The following is a 15,606-nucleotide window of genomic DNA, read 5'->3' on the forward strand; positions in this document are numbered from 1 at the left end:
TAACCTAAGTGCCCTCATATTTAAAGGGAAGAGAGTCTAATTGTTGGAGCAGAGTATGGGAGTCCACTTCTAAATTTTGGAAGACTGCATGATTTATTAATAGTAGAATATAATGTCCCAGTGTGGGGTTTTTAATTTTACTTTTTGAGCAGATAAAGTAGTAAATAATGTACTTACTTGCTTACATAGTGAGATGGGATATTACTATGTTGCCCAAGCTGGTTTCCCACTCCTTGGCTTAGGTGATCCTCCCGTCTTGGCCTCCTAAAGTATGATTACAGGCATGAGCCACTACACCCAGCCCGAAATTTGATATAAAAACAACTTGATAGGGCCAGACACTGTGGCTCACACCTGTAATCCCAACACTTTGAGAAGCTGAGGTGGGCGGATCACTTGAGGTGAGGAGTTCCAGACCAGCCTGGCCAATGTGGTAAAACCCCATCTCTACTAAAAATACAAAAATTAGCTGGACGTGCCGGGCGCAGTGGCTCACGCCTGTAATCCCAGCACTTTGGGAGGCTGAGGCAGGTGGATCACGAAGTCAGGAGATCGAGACCATCCTGGCTAACATGGTGAAACCCCATCTCTACTAAAAATACAAAAAATTAGCTGGATGTGGTGGCAGGCGACTGTAGTCGCAGCTACTTGGGAGGCTGAGGCAGGAGAATGGTGTGAACCCAGAAGGCGGAGCTTTCAGTGAGCCGACATTGCGCCACTACACTCCAGCCTGGGCGACAGAGCGAGACTCTGTCTCAACAACAACAAAAAATTAGCTGGACATGATGGCGCAAGCCTGTTAATCCCAGGTACTCAGGAGGCTGACACAGGAGAATCGTTTGAAGCCAGGAGGCGACAGCTTAGAGATACTTGGTAAAAAGTGCAAAGTACTGCTAATTTAGCATTGCCATCTGTAGACACAGGACATCACTGCTTTCTACTGGTAAAGTTTTAAAATGTCATTTAATTATTGCATGGCTACAGAATATTCTTCCCTCAATGTCAAATTTTGCGTCGTGTTTCAATTTACAGAGTAGAACTGAAAGTTGAATTAGGCAGGGCAGGAAACTTGCTAGGTAGAAATGATTTTATAGAGACAAAAGCCTTGGGGTGTACTTGGTTTTTGCTTTGTTGTTATTTAGCGCTGTATTTTGAGTCTTCTCACAAAGTGGATTTTGTTTTTATTGTCTGATGTTTCTTTACTCCTCCAGGTGCCCAGATGACTATTATGAGCCAAGCTTGTGCAGAAAGGTGTAATATAATGAGACTGGTGGACCGTCGGTGGGCAGGGATTGCCAAAGGAGTGGGCACCCAGAAGATTATTGGAAGGGTACATCTAGGTGAGCAAAAGGCACTGGGGCTTGCTATCTTTCTATAGGCTGTTTGTAGGTAGGGTAGTCAATTTTCAAGTTTTTAGAGGGTCTTTTGTTGTTCTTATTTTGTTGTTGTTTTAAATTTCTTTTGTGTGGGTATGTCTGAGCCAGCAAGCCTAATTTCTAGAAGTTTTAAATCCTGTGTTCTGTCAAAGTTATGTGTTTCTGCTGGTTACAAAAAAGTAGTCTCCTCTACGTTTCTATTTCCTGAAAAGATAATCCCTTTCCGTCATTTTAGCTGATTTATTTTGATACTTACCTCCATATTTCTAAATAACATGTTTATTTTGCTATTTACTCATATGACTGTGTTTGAGAGCTGAGCCATCTAATTGAATGTGATTGCTTTTCATTCATGGCTAGTGTTATTTTCTCTTAGAATTAATAATTGTCCTGTTTTCCTTACTTGGTTTCTTGCGTAGTATTCATCCCAGACATTTCCTAATTATGTAAATCTCCTTTCAAGCACATCCAATAGCCTGTACATTTCATCCTATCAAAGACACTTCTTGAGCCTGGACTGACAGTCCCAGGCCTGCTTCAGAGCTGCTGTTTTGGAATTTAACTTGACCGAGTCCTACAGATTCCTTTCTCTTCTGTCTTGTGTTGGATTACATGAATCCCTTGTCTTTCTCTTTTTTATCTGCTCCTCAGTTTATTGGAGTGCATCATCCAGTAACTTTCTTAGAAGAGGTGCATGGGAGTAAATTGAGACTAAGTATCAGACACGTCTTTTTTCCCTACATTCTACTGGTCTGCTTAGGTTGGAAATCGTTTTCCTTCACAATTTTGAGGCATTACCCCTTAACCTTTTCACTGTCAGTGTTGCTGTAGTGAGGCTGGATTCTGTTCCTATTCTTCATCCTTTATGTGAAAGCTTTCTTTTGAGATGGAGTCTCGCTCTGTCGCCCAGGCTGGAGTGCAGTGGCGCAATCTGGGCTCACTGCAAGCTCCGCCTCCCGGGTTCACACCATTCTCCTGCCTCAGCCTCCCACGTAGCTGGGACTACAGGCGTCCGCCACCGCGCCTGGCTAATTTTTTGTATTTTTAGTAGAGACGGGGTTTCACCATGTTGGCCAGGATGGTCTTGATCTCCTGACCTCGTGATCTCCACCCACCTCAGCCTCCCAAAGTGCTGGGATTACAGGCGTGAACCACCGCGCCCGGCCTCTTTTCTGTTCTTTTGAAACAGTCTTTGTTCTGTCGCCCAGGCTGGAGTGCAGTGGCACGATCTCAGCTCACTGCAACCTCCACCTCCCGGGTTCAAGAGATTCTCCTGACTCAGCCTCCCTGAGTAGCTGGGATCACAGGCGTTCACCACCACACCTAGCTAATTTTTCTATTCTTAGTAGAGACAGGGTTTCACCATATTGGCCAGGATGATCTCTCTCAAATTCCTGGCCTCAGGTGATCCACTCACGAGGCGTCCCAGAGTGCTGGGATTATGGCGTGAGCCACCGTGCCCAGCCTTCTTTTTCTTCTTTGAAGCTTGTAGATCTTCCCTTTGACCTCAGTGTTTTGAATTTTCACAATGCATGCTTGGGTGTGGATCTCTTCTCATATACTGTACTAGGTACTTGGTAACCTGTGCAGTCTAGACGCTCACATCCCTCCGTTCTGGGGACTTTCTCTGAATTATTTTGACGACGATTTTCTCCCCTCTGGAATGTCTGTTATTCGGGTAGGATAATCTATCCTGGACTTGTCCTCTAGTTTTCTTCTCTTCTGTTTTTCTGTGGGATTTCTTCAACTTTGTCTTCCAACCTTTGTGTTGGATTTTGTATTTGTTTGTATTTTACTTTAGATGGTTTTTATAAATGTCTTGCGATCCTTGGCATCAGCTCACATTGAAGAGTGGGCCACTGGCTGGCCGCGATGGCTCGCACCTATAATCCCGTGCTTTAGGAGGCTCATGTGGGACGATGGCTTGAGGCCAGGAGTTTGAGACCAGCCTGGGCAACATAGGGAGAACTCGTCTCTACAAAAATTTTTTTTAAATAGCCGGGTGTGGTGGCAAGTGCCGGTAGTCCTAGCTACTTGAGAGGCGTCTAAGACAGGAGGATTGCTTGAGCCAGGGAGATAGAGGCTGCAGTGAGCTGTGTTCATAGTACTGTACTCCAGCTTGGATGACAATGAGACCTCGTCTCAAAAAAAAAAAAAAAGAGTGGGCCACCAAAAGGCTTGTTTGGTAAATGACCTGGGTAGGCAGCCGTGGCCCTTGTGGCCTTCACTGTTGGGTGGATCTGAAAGTTGGGAGGGAGAAAAAGGCTGGCATCTCAGTTGGATTTTATTTATTCCCCCTGGTTTTCAGTTAGATACTTGTTCTGTCCCTGTCTCCCTCCATGCTCACCTCTGTTAAGAGTGCCTCTGTTTCACCCTCTCCAGAAAATAAGCCTCTAGTCTGCTACTGGGGTGAAGGGTCTCCTGGCCTAGCAGAGTGCGGGAGGGACACCCCAAGGGCTAACTGTGCCTCTGCAGCCTTCCCGCCAGCCTTGCTGCTTTGGGCCCATCTCTCCTCCTATGTGCAGAGGTATTTATGACCAGTTCCTATGCCCCATAGGAGTTCTGTAATGTCATTTGGGTTGCTGCTCAGTTTTCCTCACTGTCATTCTGCTTTTTAGCTCTAAAATTTTGTTCCTGTGGTCTCTACTATTATATTTGGCCTTAAAAATGTATGCCTTAGGGCTGGGCACGGTGGCTCACGCCTGTAATCCCAGCACCTTTGGAGGCCAAGGCGGGCAGATCACCTGAGGTCAGGAGTTCGAGACCAGCCTGGCCAACATGGTGAAACCCTGTCTCTACTAAAAATACCAAAATTAGCCTGGTGTGGTGGCGGGTGCCTGTAATCCCAGCTATTCGGGAGGCTGAGGCAGGAGAATCGCTTGAACCTGGGAGGCAGAGGTTGCAGTAAGCTGAGATTGTGCCATTTCACTCCAGCCTGGGCAACAAGAGTGAAACTCCATCTCAAAAAAAAAAAAAAAGGCCGGGCGCGGTGGCTCACGCTTGTAATCCCAGCACTTTGGGAGGCCGAGGCGGGCGGATCACGAGGTCAGGAGATCGAGACCACAGTGAAACCCCATCTCTACTAAAAATACAAAAAAAAATTAGCCGGGCGTGGTGGCGGGCGCCTGTAGTCCCAGCTACTCGGAGAGGCTGAGGCAGGAGAATGGCGTGAACCTGGGAGGCGGAGCTTGCAGTGAGCCGAGACTGCGCCCCTGCACTCCAGCCTGGGCGACAGAGCGAGACTCCGTCTCAAAACAAAACAAAACAAAAAAAAAGTGTGTGCCTTAGACAAAACCCAAAAACCTTTTTTGTAATGTTTTAGGAGTAAATGTAGATAAATGCATGTGTTCAGTCCTTCATGTCTAATCAGAATTGTTTTTGTTTTCTTCTTTCATTATCCGTTTAATAGATGCTTACTATAGAGAACTTCAAAAGTATAGAAATGTGAGATGAAGGAAAAAAAACATCCCTTAAATTCCTGTAGTGAGATTCAACCACCAGTATCATTTGGGCATATCTCCTTCTGGTCTTTTTTCTGTGCACTTTTTTATCTTACAAAAGGTGATTATTTCATGTTTAAATTTTTATATTCTGCTCTAAGAAAAGGTGAAACTACATTTTCCCAGTGTCCCCATAAATTTCAAAAGAATTATTTAAATAAATGAATAAATGTATAGCATTCTGTTGCAGGTTTAAGGATTGGCTTTTGGGTTGTTTCTTTTTTTCTTTTTCTTTTTTCTTTTCTTTTTTTTTTTTTTGAGACAGAGTCTCGCTCTTTTGCCCACACTGGAGTGCAGTGGCGTAATCTTGGCTCACTGCAACCTGTGCCTCCCAGGTTCAAGCGATTCTCCTGCCTCAGCCTCCCGAATAGCTGGGATTACAGGCATCTGCTACCACACCCGGGTAATTTTTGGATTTTTAGTAGAGACAGGGTTTCACCATGTTGCCCAGGCTGGTCTCGAACTCCTGAGCTCAAAGTGATTCACCTGCCTCAGCCTCCCAAAGCGCTGGGATTACAGGCGTGAGCTGCTGCGCCTGGCTGGTGATGTTTCCTATTAGAACATGGCAGTATAGTTTTCTGCACATTTTGATTTTTTCCCCCCAGTCAAGATTCCTATAAGTGAAACTACTGAATCAAAGTTACGGATGCTTTAGGACTCTTGATATGTTGCTAACCTGTACCAATCCGGTTTATCCACCACTGAATGAATATTCATCTTAGTGTCCTATACTGTTAAGCAATATTAGTTTTCCCTCTTAAATTTGCAAATAAGGTGGGTGTGGTGGCTCATGCCTGAAATCCCAGCACTTCGAGAGGCCAAGGTGGGCAGATTGCTTGAGCTCAGAAGTTTGAGACCAGCCTGGGGGCCATAGCGAAACCACATCTCTACTAAAACTACAGAAAATTAGCCGGTTGTCATGACCATACGTCTGTAGTCCCAGCTACTCAGGAGGCTGAGGTGAGAGGATCACTTGAACCCGGGAGGCAAAGGTTGCAGTGAGCCGAGATCATGCCAGTGTACTTCAGCCTGGGCAATGCAGCAATACTCTTTTCTCAAAAAAAAATTTTTTTTTTTTTTTTACAAATAAAAGAGTGGTTTCTTATTGTAGGTTACTTTTCTTTCATTGCAAATGATAGTTTTTCTACACATTTGCTCTTCCTTTCTTTTGAAATATGTATGTCTGTTTATTAGGGTCTTTGTGTTTCTCTTACTGATTTGTGTAGGATAAAGATAGTTCAACTACCTTATACTTTCCTAAACACAGTAGGACTGAGAGTTTTGCAGGAATACCATAAACTAGTTCCTTCAGGGGCTGAGTTGTCAGATTTTTGATGGCTTTAAGTGAGAAGATAATAGGAGGAGACAAAATAAGTACCAAGCTCTGTGGCCATCCTTGTGGATTTTACAACCGTGGCTATGATCAGCATGAAAAAACCCTTATAGCAATAGGGGAAACCTAAATAAAAGGAAAGCTTTACCATGGATTAGAAGATTCAGTATGTTGGGGATGGCAGTTCTCCCACATTCATCCACAGAACCATTGAGATGCCATCAAAATCCTGGTAGTTTTTTTGTGAGACTGGATGTCCTCATTTTAAATTCGACATGGGCCCTATATTGTGAGAATGGGCAAAATACTCTACAACAACATTGCCTTCTAGATATCAAAGGACTATCTAGAAGATATGAGTAGAAACAAACCCATGATTATGTGAACCTTGATCAATGAGAGGAAGTCTTACAGAGCAATGGGGAAATTTTAGGAAATGTTGCTGAGACAAGAGGTATCCATGGGGAGAAATGAATTAGAAATCAGACCCTACCCACACCACACAAAAGCGAATTCACAGTAAACACCTAGGTGCAGGGGAGGGAGGATTGCTTGAGCCTAGGAGTTTGAGACCAGCCTGGGCAACATAGCAGACCCTGTCTCAAAAAAAAAAAAAAAAAAAAACCTAAAACCTAGATGTGGAAAGGAAAATTAAAGATTTTAGAAGAAAATACACAATATCTTGTGTAAGGAAGGAGTTCTTTAAAAATAGGTCATCTGCTGGGTATGGTGGCTCACTCCTGTAATCCCAGCACGTTGGGAGGCCAAGGTGGGTGGATCACGTGAGGTCAGGAGTTCAAGACCAGCCTGGCTAACATGGTGAAACCCTGTCTCTACTAAAAATGTAAAAATTAGCTGGACGTGGTGGCGCCCATTTGTAATCCCATCTACTTGGAAGGTTTAGGCAGAGAATCAGAGAACACAGGAGGCAGAGGTTGCAGTGAGCCAAGATCACGCCACTGCACTCCAGCCTGGGCAACAGAGCAAGACTCTGTCTCAAAAAATAATAATGAAAAGAACTTTTCGGCTGGACACGGTGGCTCATGCCTGTAATCTCCGCACTTTGGGAGGCCGAGGTAGGCAGATAACCTGAAGCTGAGAGTTTGAGACCAGCCTAACCAACATGGCGAAACCCCATCTGTACTAAAAATACCAAAATTAGCCAGGCGTGGTGGCACATGCCTGTAATCCCAGCTACTTGGAAGGCTGAGGCAAGAGAATCACTTAAACCTGGGAGGCAGAGGTTGCCGGGAGGCAGAGGTTGCTGTGAGCCAGGATTGTGCCATTGCACTCCAGCCTGGGCAACAAGAGCGAAACTCCATCTCTCTTTTGAAGTACGTAACAATAACCTTTTCTCTTCCTGTGCTTTTTAGCTCAGGTTCAGATTGAAGGAGATTTTTTGCCATGTTCCTTCTCTATACTTGAGGAACAGCCTATGGACATGCTTCTGGGACTGGACATGCTTAAACGGCACCAGGTAATTAAGAGCTTCACTTACTTTTTTTTGCATCTGCTTTTTGTAATATGGTTATTATCACATTATTTTTATTGGTTACATATACTGGGAAACTAAGAAATACGACTTTTCAAACCTGGAAATGTCCTTAAATTATGTTGCTATACAAAGATTGGACTGATGTGTCAATATAGATAGAATCTGTTTTTGTGAAATCTCTCTGTGAATCTGTTAAATCTTGCCAAATGTTTTGAGATTGTAAAGGACAGTTTGGTTCCCTTGTATAATTTTCAGATTCTGGTTAGATCCTGAGTAGTTTTTTGATGACCTGACTAAAAAGTGTGAGTCAAGTAAGTCTTTAGCATTCTCTGATGCTGATCAAACAGTACTTGGGAAGAAGACCTTCAAGGTTAGGGAAGGTATATGTTGGGAGTGAAAGTGTTTATTTAGTACAGGGTGCATAATTAATACATTAATTTGTGTTGATAATTTGTGTTGATCTTTCTACTCTAAAGCACAATAATTTAAGATATACTGCCGTCGTTGAAGAAGCAGTTAGTCCACTGGGTATTTAGACGAGATTAGGCATGTTCAGGGTGGTATGGCTGTAGACCCCACTGGGTACTTCACATTTTTCACAGTAGGGTTTTGTATCCAGTCAACCTTTGTAACTTCACATTTTTCACAGTAGGGTTTTGTATCGATAGTCAACCTGCCAGGTACAGTGGTGCATGCCTGTAATTCCAGCATTTTGGGAGGCCAAGGAGGGAGGATTGCTTGAGGCCAGGATGAGTTTGAGACCGGTCTGGGTGACTTAGTGAGACCCTGTCTCTATAAAAAATACAAAAATTAGCTAGGCATGGTGGTACATTAGCTACTCGTGAGGCTGAGGCAAGAGGATCCCTTGAGACCAGGCTGCAATGAGTCAAGATTGTGCCACTACACTTCAGCCTGGGTAACAGAGCAAAACCACATCTCAAAAAACAAAATCGAGTTAAAAACAATTGAAAATATAGCTAATCAGTATTTTTATGTCACTATTTTAAAAGATTTCTGTAAAAGTAGATGCATCATATTGATAATAAGACAGCATTCTAAATAGAACAAATGAATGTATGTATCAATAAAACCTTGTCACTGCCTTTCCTTATTTTTTTAGTCATGGTATAGACCAGCAGTCTCCAACTTCATAGCTGTAAATCATATGTGCACAACTGTCTATTAAGTAGTTATAAAATACACAAAAAAGGAAGTTAGCATTAGCATGGAGTAAAGAATACTGTGGAGATTGCCTTGCCTGGCACTATCTTGGCTCACTGCAACCTCCGCCTCCCAGGTACAAGCGATTCTCCTGCCTCAGCCTCCCAAGTAGCTGGGATTACAGGCATGTGCCACCACGCCTGGCTAATTTTTGTATTTTTAGTAGAGATGGGGTTTCACCGTGTTGGCCAAGATGGTCTGGAACTCCTGACCTCGGGTGATCTGCCCTCCTCAGCCTCCCAAAGTGCTGGGATTACAGGCATGAGCCACCGTGCCTAGCTATTTGTGATTGGAGTTTTAAATTAAAGGATCATAATTTTTCTGCATAGTGTTTTATCTGCTATTATTCTTTGGTTTCTTTCTTCTAAGTGTTCCATTGACCTGAAGAAAAATGTACTCGTGATCGGCACCACAGGCTCCCAGACCACCTTTCTTCCTGAAGGAGAGCTACCAGAGTGCGCCCGGTTGGCATATGGGGCTGGAAGAGAGGATGTACGGCCAGAGGAGATTGCAGACCAAGAATTAGCAGAAGCCCTTCAAAAATCAGCAGAGGATGCAGGTATTTGGAATGGCCGAACTCTTCAATACTTGTTATTGATGGGTAAGCCAGGGGAGTGTGGGCTTCAGAAGGGGTAGGAACCTTTCCAGTTTTTAATCAGTCTCATGGTCCAGTAGTAGATGTGTTCATTATTTGTCTTCTTAACCTCCTCCTTTGATCTTCCTTTTTTTTTGGAGATGTTGTCTCACTCTGTCACCCAGGTTGGAGTGCAGTGTGACATGATTGTAGTTCACTGCACCCATTGACTTCTGGGCTCAAGCAGTCCATGGCCAGGCTGGTCTCAAACTCCTGACCTCAGGGGATCCGCCCACGAGAGCCTCCCAAAGTGCTGGGATTAACAGGCGTGAGCCACTACGCTGGGCCAGAATACAGACTTTTTCATTATTGTATTAAGAGATGGGTTTGGCTATGGTAGCTCACACCTGTAATCCCAGCACTTTGGGATGTAGTCCCAAAGGAGTCCCAGCTCCTGAGCAGCTGGGACTACACCTGGCTAATTTTTTTATTTTTAGCAGAGATAGGGTCTTGCTGTGTTGTCCAGGCCTATCTCCAACTCCTGGGCTCAAGCAATCCTCCTGCCTTGGCCCTCCCAAAGTGCTGGGATTACAGGTGTGAGCTACCATAGCCAAACCCATCTCTTAATACAATAATGAAAATGTCTGTATTCTGGCCCAGCATAGTGGCTCACACCTGTTAATCCCAGCACTTTGGGAGGCTCTGGTGGGCGGATCCCCTGAGGTCAGGAGTTTGAGACCAGCCTGGCCATGGTGAAACTCCATCTCTACTAAAAGTATAAAAATTGGCCAGGTGCAGTGGCTCACGTCTGTAATCCCAGCACTTTGGGAGGCCAAGGCAGGTGCATCACGAGGTCAGGAGATCAAGACCATCCTGGCTAACACGGTGAAACCCCATCTCTACTAAATATACAAAAAATTAGCTGGGTGTAGTGGTGGGCACCTGTATTCCCAGCCACTCAGGAGGCTGAGGCAGGAGAATGACATAAACCCAGGGGGCGGAGCTTGCAGTGAGCTGAGATTGCGCTACTGCATTCTAGCCTGGGTGACAGAGCGAGACTCCATCTCAAAAAAAATAGTAATAAAAGTAAAAAATAAAAATTAGCAGGGCACAGTGGCACAGCCCCATAACCCCAGCTACTTGGGAGGCTGTGGCAGGAGAATCGCTTGAACTTGGGATGCTGAGGTTGCAGTGAGCTGAGATGGCACCACTGCACTCCAGCCTGGGCAACAGAGTGAGACACTATCTCATAAAAAAGAAACATTCTGTATTTTCGTATTTCAACAGATTAAGAACAGCTCAGTCCATTGCTGTGTTTAAGATAGATTGGGGTTATTTTGCTTAGACACATTTTAGAAGCTTCCTAAATTTTTTTAGGAAGTTTTTTTTGTATGTTTTTGTTTTTGTGATTTTCCTAAAGAAAATTTTGACAGTAAGCAGATATTAACTTTTGAGTCCAACAGTATTTCCCCATTTCTTTCCTTTTCTTAGAACTGTTTTATTTTATTTTATTTATATAGACAGGGTCTTGTTCTGTTGCCCAGGCTAGAGTGCAGTGGCGCAGCCATGGCTCACTGCAGCCTCAGCCTCAGTCTCACAGGCTCAAGCAGATCCTCTCACCTCTGCCTCCCAGAATATTACAGGCATGAGCCACCACGCCTCTTAGGCCTGGTTTGTTTTGAAAGGTATCATTGCTACTGTGTGTAAGCAGCCCTAACTTCACCAAAGACAGAAGAACCAACAAAAAGAAGTATAAATTTTTATTTACTTAATTAAAAAAAAATTTTTTTTTTGAGACAAGGTCTCACTCTGTCACCCAGGCTGATCCTCCCATCTCCCCTTCCTGACTAGCTATGACTACAGGTGCCTGCCACCATGTCCAGCTAATTTCTGTATTTTTTGTAGAGATGAGATTTTGCCATGTTGCCCAGGCTGGTCTTGAACTCCTGGGCTCAAGCAATCCACCCGCCTCAGCCTCTCAAAATAACAGGATTATAGGAGCGAGCCACCATGCCTGACCAGCATAATTGAACGTTACTGAAAATGCAGTGTTATGGTCTGAGATTACAGTATTGTCATCAGGCCATATTAGCACTGTATATATTGAAATCATGCTACCTAATACTTTTTTCTAAGTCTCAGTTATTTAGCTTGTTTAAATGTAATGACGGAGCTAAGTTCTCTAGGTAAAATGGGGTAACACAGTTTGGCTGAAATCCCCCATTTATTATAGAACGGTGATTCTGGGATGTATTTTCTAGAAGCTGAATAGAATTTACTTTTGAGTTTGGGTTATTTTACAGTCTTGTGCTGGAATTATTCATCAGTATAACTAGTATCACACGTTGCTTTTTCTAGTACAGTAAAATATTAGAGTTGCAAGTTCAGGGAATAGCTTTATCCTAAAGACGAAAGTGGTAAGAGTTTTAAAAACAACCAGGCAGCTTTTGCCACTGTTTTACTGGAGAACATTCAGATGTCTGTCATTGAGCTTTAGAATGGGTGTGGGTGGCAGATGGAGTTTTCTAGGTTGACTTTGTTCAGAATCAACTCCATCACCTTTTGGCTTAGTTTTATGTATAAAGTACAGTTTGAGTTGGGGCGTGGTGGCTTATGCCTATGATCCCAGCACTTTGGTAGGCCGAGGCAGGAGGACCACTTGAGCCTGGGAGTTTGAAACCAGCCTGGGCAACATAGTGAGTCTCTGTTTCTACAAGAAAAAAAAAATTAGCCAGCCATGGTGGCGCGCCTGTAGTCTCAGCTGCTTGAGAGGCTGAGATGGGAGAATCACCTAAGCCCAGGTGGTCAAGGCTGCTGTGAGCCATCATCGTTGCCACTGCACTCCAGCCTGGGTGACAGAGTGAGGCCCTGTGTCCAAAAAAAAAAAAAAAACAGAATTGACTCCCATCACCTTTTGGCTCAAGTTTTTATATTAAGTACATTGGTTATAAGTATTGGTTGTAACTTAAGTATTTTGTAGGAAGGGGGGAATTTTGAACAACCAGACAGAGACTAACTTAATAGTTTTAATCTGCAAGATAAGCTTGAATGAGTTTGACATAGCTCCTTACAAGGTTTTGCATTTGGGGTGTGATTTATCATCTTAGTTGTGATGCTGTGTGTTAATATGAGGGTATGTTATCATTTTATGAAATGTCTTTTTTTTTTTTTTCCTTTTGACCTCCACAGTCTTGATGCCATTATTTAAGAAACATTAGCTGATAATAGCAGTGTTTCCTAACCTACTAATAACAGTTATCCTTTTTTGGTAATTACCTTATTTTAATAAAAGTTTGGAAGATTAAAACAGATACACATGTTTCCAGACTTAGTGAAGGGGATGTACCAACTTTAAAGAATTAAAAGGAAATGGCTTTTTACCTAAATAACCTTTTGTTGCTGGTAGTATAGCTTGTGCTAATTTTTGTAATGTTTAAGTAATGAAATAATTCTACATATCAGGCCCTTTTTATTTAGAATGTCGGCTTCCTAATATCCGAATAAATACTCTGGACATAGTAGGTGAAAGTGTTTTGTTAACAACTTCTTTCTGGCCAAGCATGGTGGCTCACGCCTGTAGTCCCAATGCTTTGGGAGGCCAAGGTGGGGAGATCACTTGAACCTATGGACTTGAGACCAGCCTGGGAAGCATGGCAAAACACTGTCTCTAAAAAAAAAAAAACATGGCTGGGTGCAGTGACTCACGCCTGTAATCCCAACACTTTGGGAGGCCGAGGCGAGTGGATCACCTGAGGTTAGAAATTTGAGAGACCAGCCTGGCCAACATGGTGAAACCTCATCTCTACTAAAAATACAAAAATTAGCCAGGCATGGTTGTGGGCGCCTGTAGTCTCAGCTACTCGGGAGGCTGAGGCAGGAGAATTGCTTGAACCCGGGAAGCAGAGGTTGCAGTGAACCAAGATTGTGCCACTGCACTCCACCCTGGGCGACAGAGTGAGACTCCTTCTCAAAAAAAAAAAAAAAAAAAATTAGCCAGGCATGGTGGCATGCACCTGTGGTCCATCTACTCGGGAGGATGAGGTGGAAAGATCACCTGATCCTAGGGAGGTCGAGGCTACAGTGAGTTGTGGTTGCACCACTGCACTCCACCCTAGGCAACAGTGAGACACTGTCTCAAAAAAAAACAAAAGAAAAGAGCTTATTTTTTAAATACTTCATACTCTATATAAACTCTATATTAAAATGTTAAAAAAAAAAAAAAAAAACATGTTTTTGATAGTAGGGATGGGGTCTTAATATGTTGCCCCAGCTGATTTGGAACTCCTAACCTGAAGTGATCCTCCCTCCTGGACCTCCCAAAGTGTTGGGACTGCAGGCCAGAGTCACTGTGCTCAGCTTGATGTATTATTTAAAAACTGATGAAAAGATAAGATAAGCTAGGATAGAATTTAATTAGGTGGTTTGTTTTCCTCTAAAATTGAATCTCAGCTGAGAAAGAAACTTGGAAAGGCACTGTTAGATATGTGCACTCACCTTTACTCCATAAGAAGATTTTTTATCACCTAATTTGATCAGGTGGATCTACTTTCTTCACCTGTCTCCCATTTGCCCATGAATTCTCTGTGTGTAGAAACGTAAAATTAATTTCTTTACAAGATCTATTAAAAATCTGTTGAAATTAACAGATTGCTGTGTGTATTGTGAGAGAATGGAAGCAACCAACAGATATTTTGGATGTCCACACTACAGAAACATCCCCCAACTTGGAATCTACCAGTTCCTGATTTTAAAGATGGCAAAAGAATGGAGACTATAACCCTGCATGCTGTGTGGTTTGCATTGTTAACCCAAGTTTGCTTGTCTGTTTCCTAATTCACACAGAGCGTCAGAAGCCATGATGCATGTAGTGTGTGTGTACTGCAGCTGGAGTGGGCCCCAGACCAGGTATTTATAGACACCGTGTTAAGCCTTCCATCCAGTTGTCATCTGTGATCTGAAAGTCTGTATCTGCAGCAGTTTGGGAAGTTAGCATTTGTCATTCACCATTTCACCTTGTTCAATCTGGTTACAACTAGCCTATATGCATTTGTATTTTGGCATGCATACATGGATATGTAACATAAATTCCTGTTTAAAAATGTATTCGTTATTAGAACCACCCAACAGGGAGAAAATCCCAGTAAAAACAGTGTCTATTATATCTACCCCATCTTGGCTACTATAAATATCACATCAAGAATATTGGCCTCACAACACTTTGTTGTTGGAGATAACTGCTTTCATGGGTTTCGTAAGTGCCTTTCCTCTGAAAAAACTGAAAGCTGTTCTTTTACATTACTGCATACGACTACCTGGAGTTATAGAGGGTTAGAAATTTTAATTTTGTTGAAGAAGAAATGGAAACTTAGGCCAGGGGACTTGTCAAGGGTGACTGTGTGAACAACAGGAGCTAAGGCTTTGCTTTTCCTTCTGTCCCTGGCCTGACAGATTTTCAGGAAGCATTCTGCTTCCATTTCCTCTGATGTAAATATGGTAAACATCAGCTCGAGTACACTGGCTGACTTCCTAAGAGGAGGAAAGATGATCTTTTAAACCAGCATCGTAAGACTTTGTAGGAGTTTGCAGGCTGGTTGGAATTAGATACATAGCATTTAGTTTCTCTTCTTTCTTTCCTTTTTCTTTTCCTTGTAAGGATAGGTTAAAAGCAGGTATAGTTTAATTATTCTTAATATCCACTGTCCTCATCCTCTTCTCCTGTCATTCTGTAAACTGACCTAGTCCTCCCCTACGTTTAGGACTTAGGCTAGTGAAACTGACCTTCTCAGCTACAGGAAGACTATATGCTACTTTTTTAGCACAAAATTCATTGAGGGTGTGTTCACCTTGACCTCAGTTGTTTTATAACTAACACACAAATACCAGAAGGCCCATACCATACCTCTTTATGTTGCTTACATGGATATTTCACTACAATGCATTGTTTCTGTTAACATTAGTTCAAAATTCAACCTCTTCCAGAGTCAGCCTTAGTTTTAAATAAAACTAATAACTGTTAGACATCTGGTGGTATGAAAATAAAAAAACTAATAACTGTGTTTCTAGACTCTAATGGGTATAGCCTAAACTGAGATAAGTGCAGTTTTCCT

General features: G+C 42.9%; 1 protein-coding gene across 5 annotated transcripts in view; it reads left to right on the forward strand.

Moving 5' to 3' along the window:
- Positions 1-15,606, forward strand: part of DDI2 (DNA damage inducible 1 homolog 2) — a 51,779-nt gene that overhangs the window by 25,068 nt on the left and 11,105 nt on the right. Inside the window, exons 6-9 of one of the 5 annotated variants that reach the window (XM_032759020.2) lie at positions 1,212-1,340; positions 7,583-7,686; positions 9,295-9,484; positions 14,342-14,404. In XM_032759020.2, the coding sequence (XP_032614911.1) occupies positions 1,212-1,340; positions 7,583-7,686; positions 9,295-9,484; positions 14,342-14,358 (440 nt within the window). In that variant the 3' untranslated portion in view covers positions 14,359-14,404. Of the gene's footprint in view, positions 1-1,211; positions 1,341-7,582; positions 7,687-9,294; positions 9,562-14,145; positions 14,405-15,606 lie in introns of those variants that run through there. The other 4 variants (XM_058443631.1, XM_058443628.1, XM_032759019.2 and 1 more) reach the window with 4 other exon arrangements.

Source organism: Hylobates moloch, unplaced genomic scaffold, assembly GCF_009828535.3.
Source record: "Hylobates moloch isolate HMO894 unplaced genomic scaffold, HMol_V3 SCAFFOLD_9, whole genome shotgun sequence".
Taxonomy (NCBI): Eukaryota; Metazoa; Chordata; class Mammalia; order Primates; family Hylobatidae; genus Hylobates; species Hylobates moloch.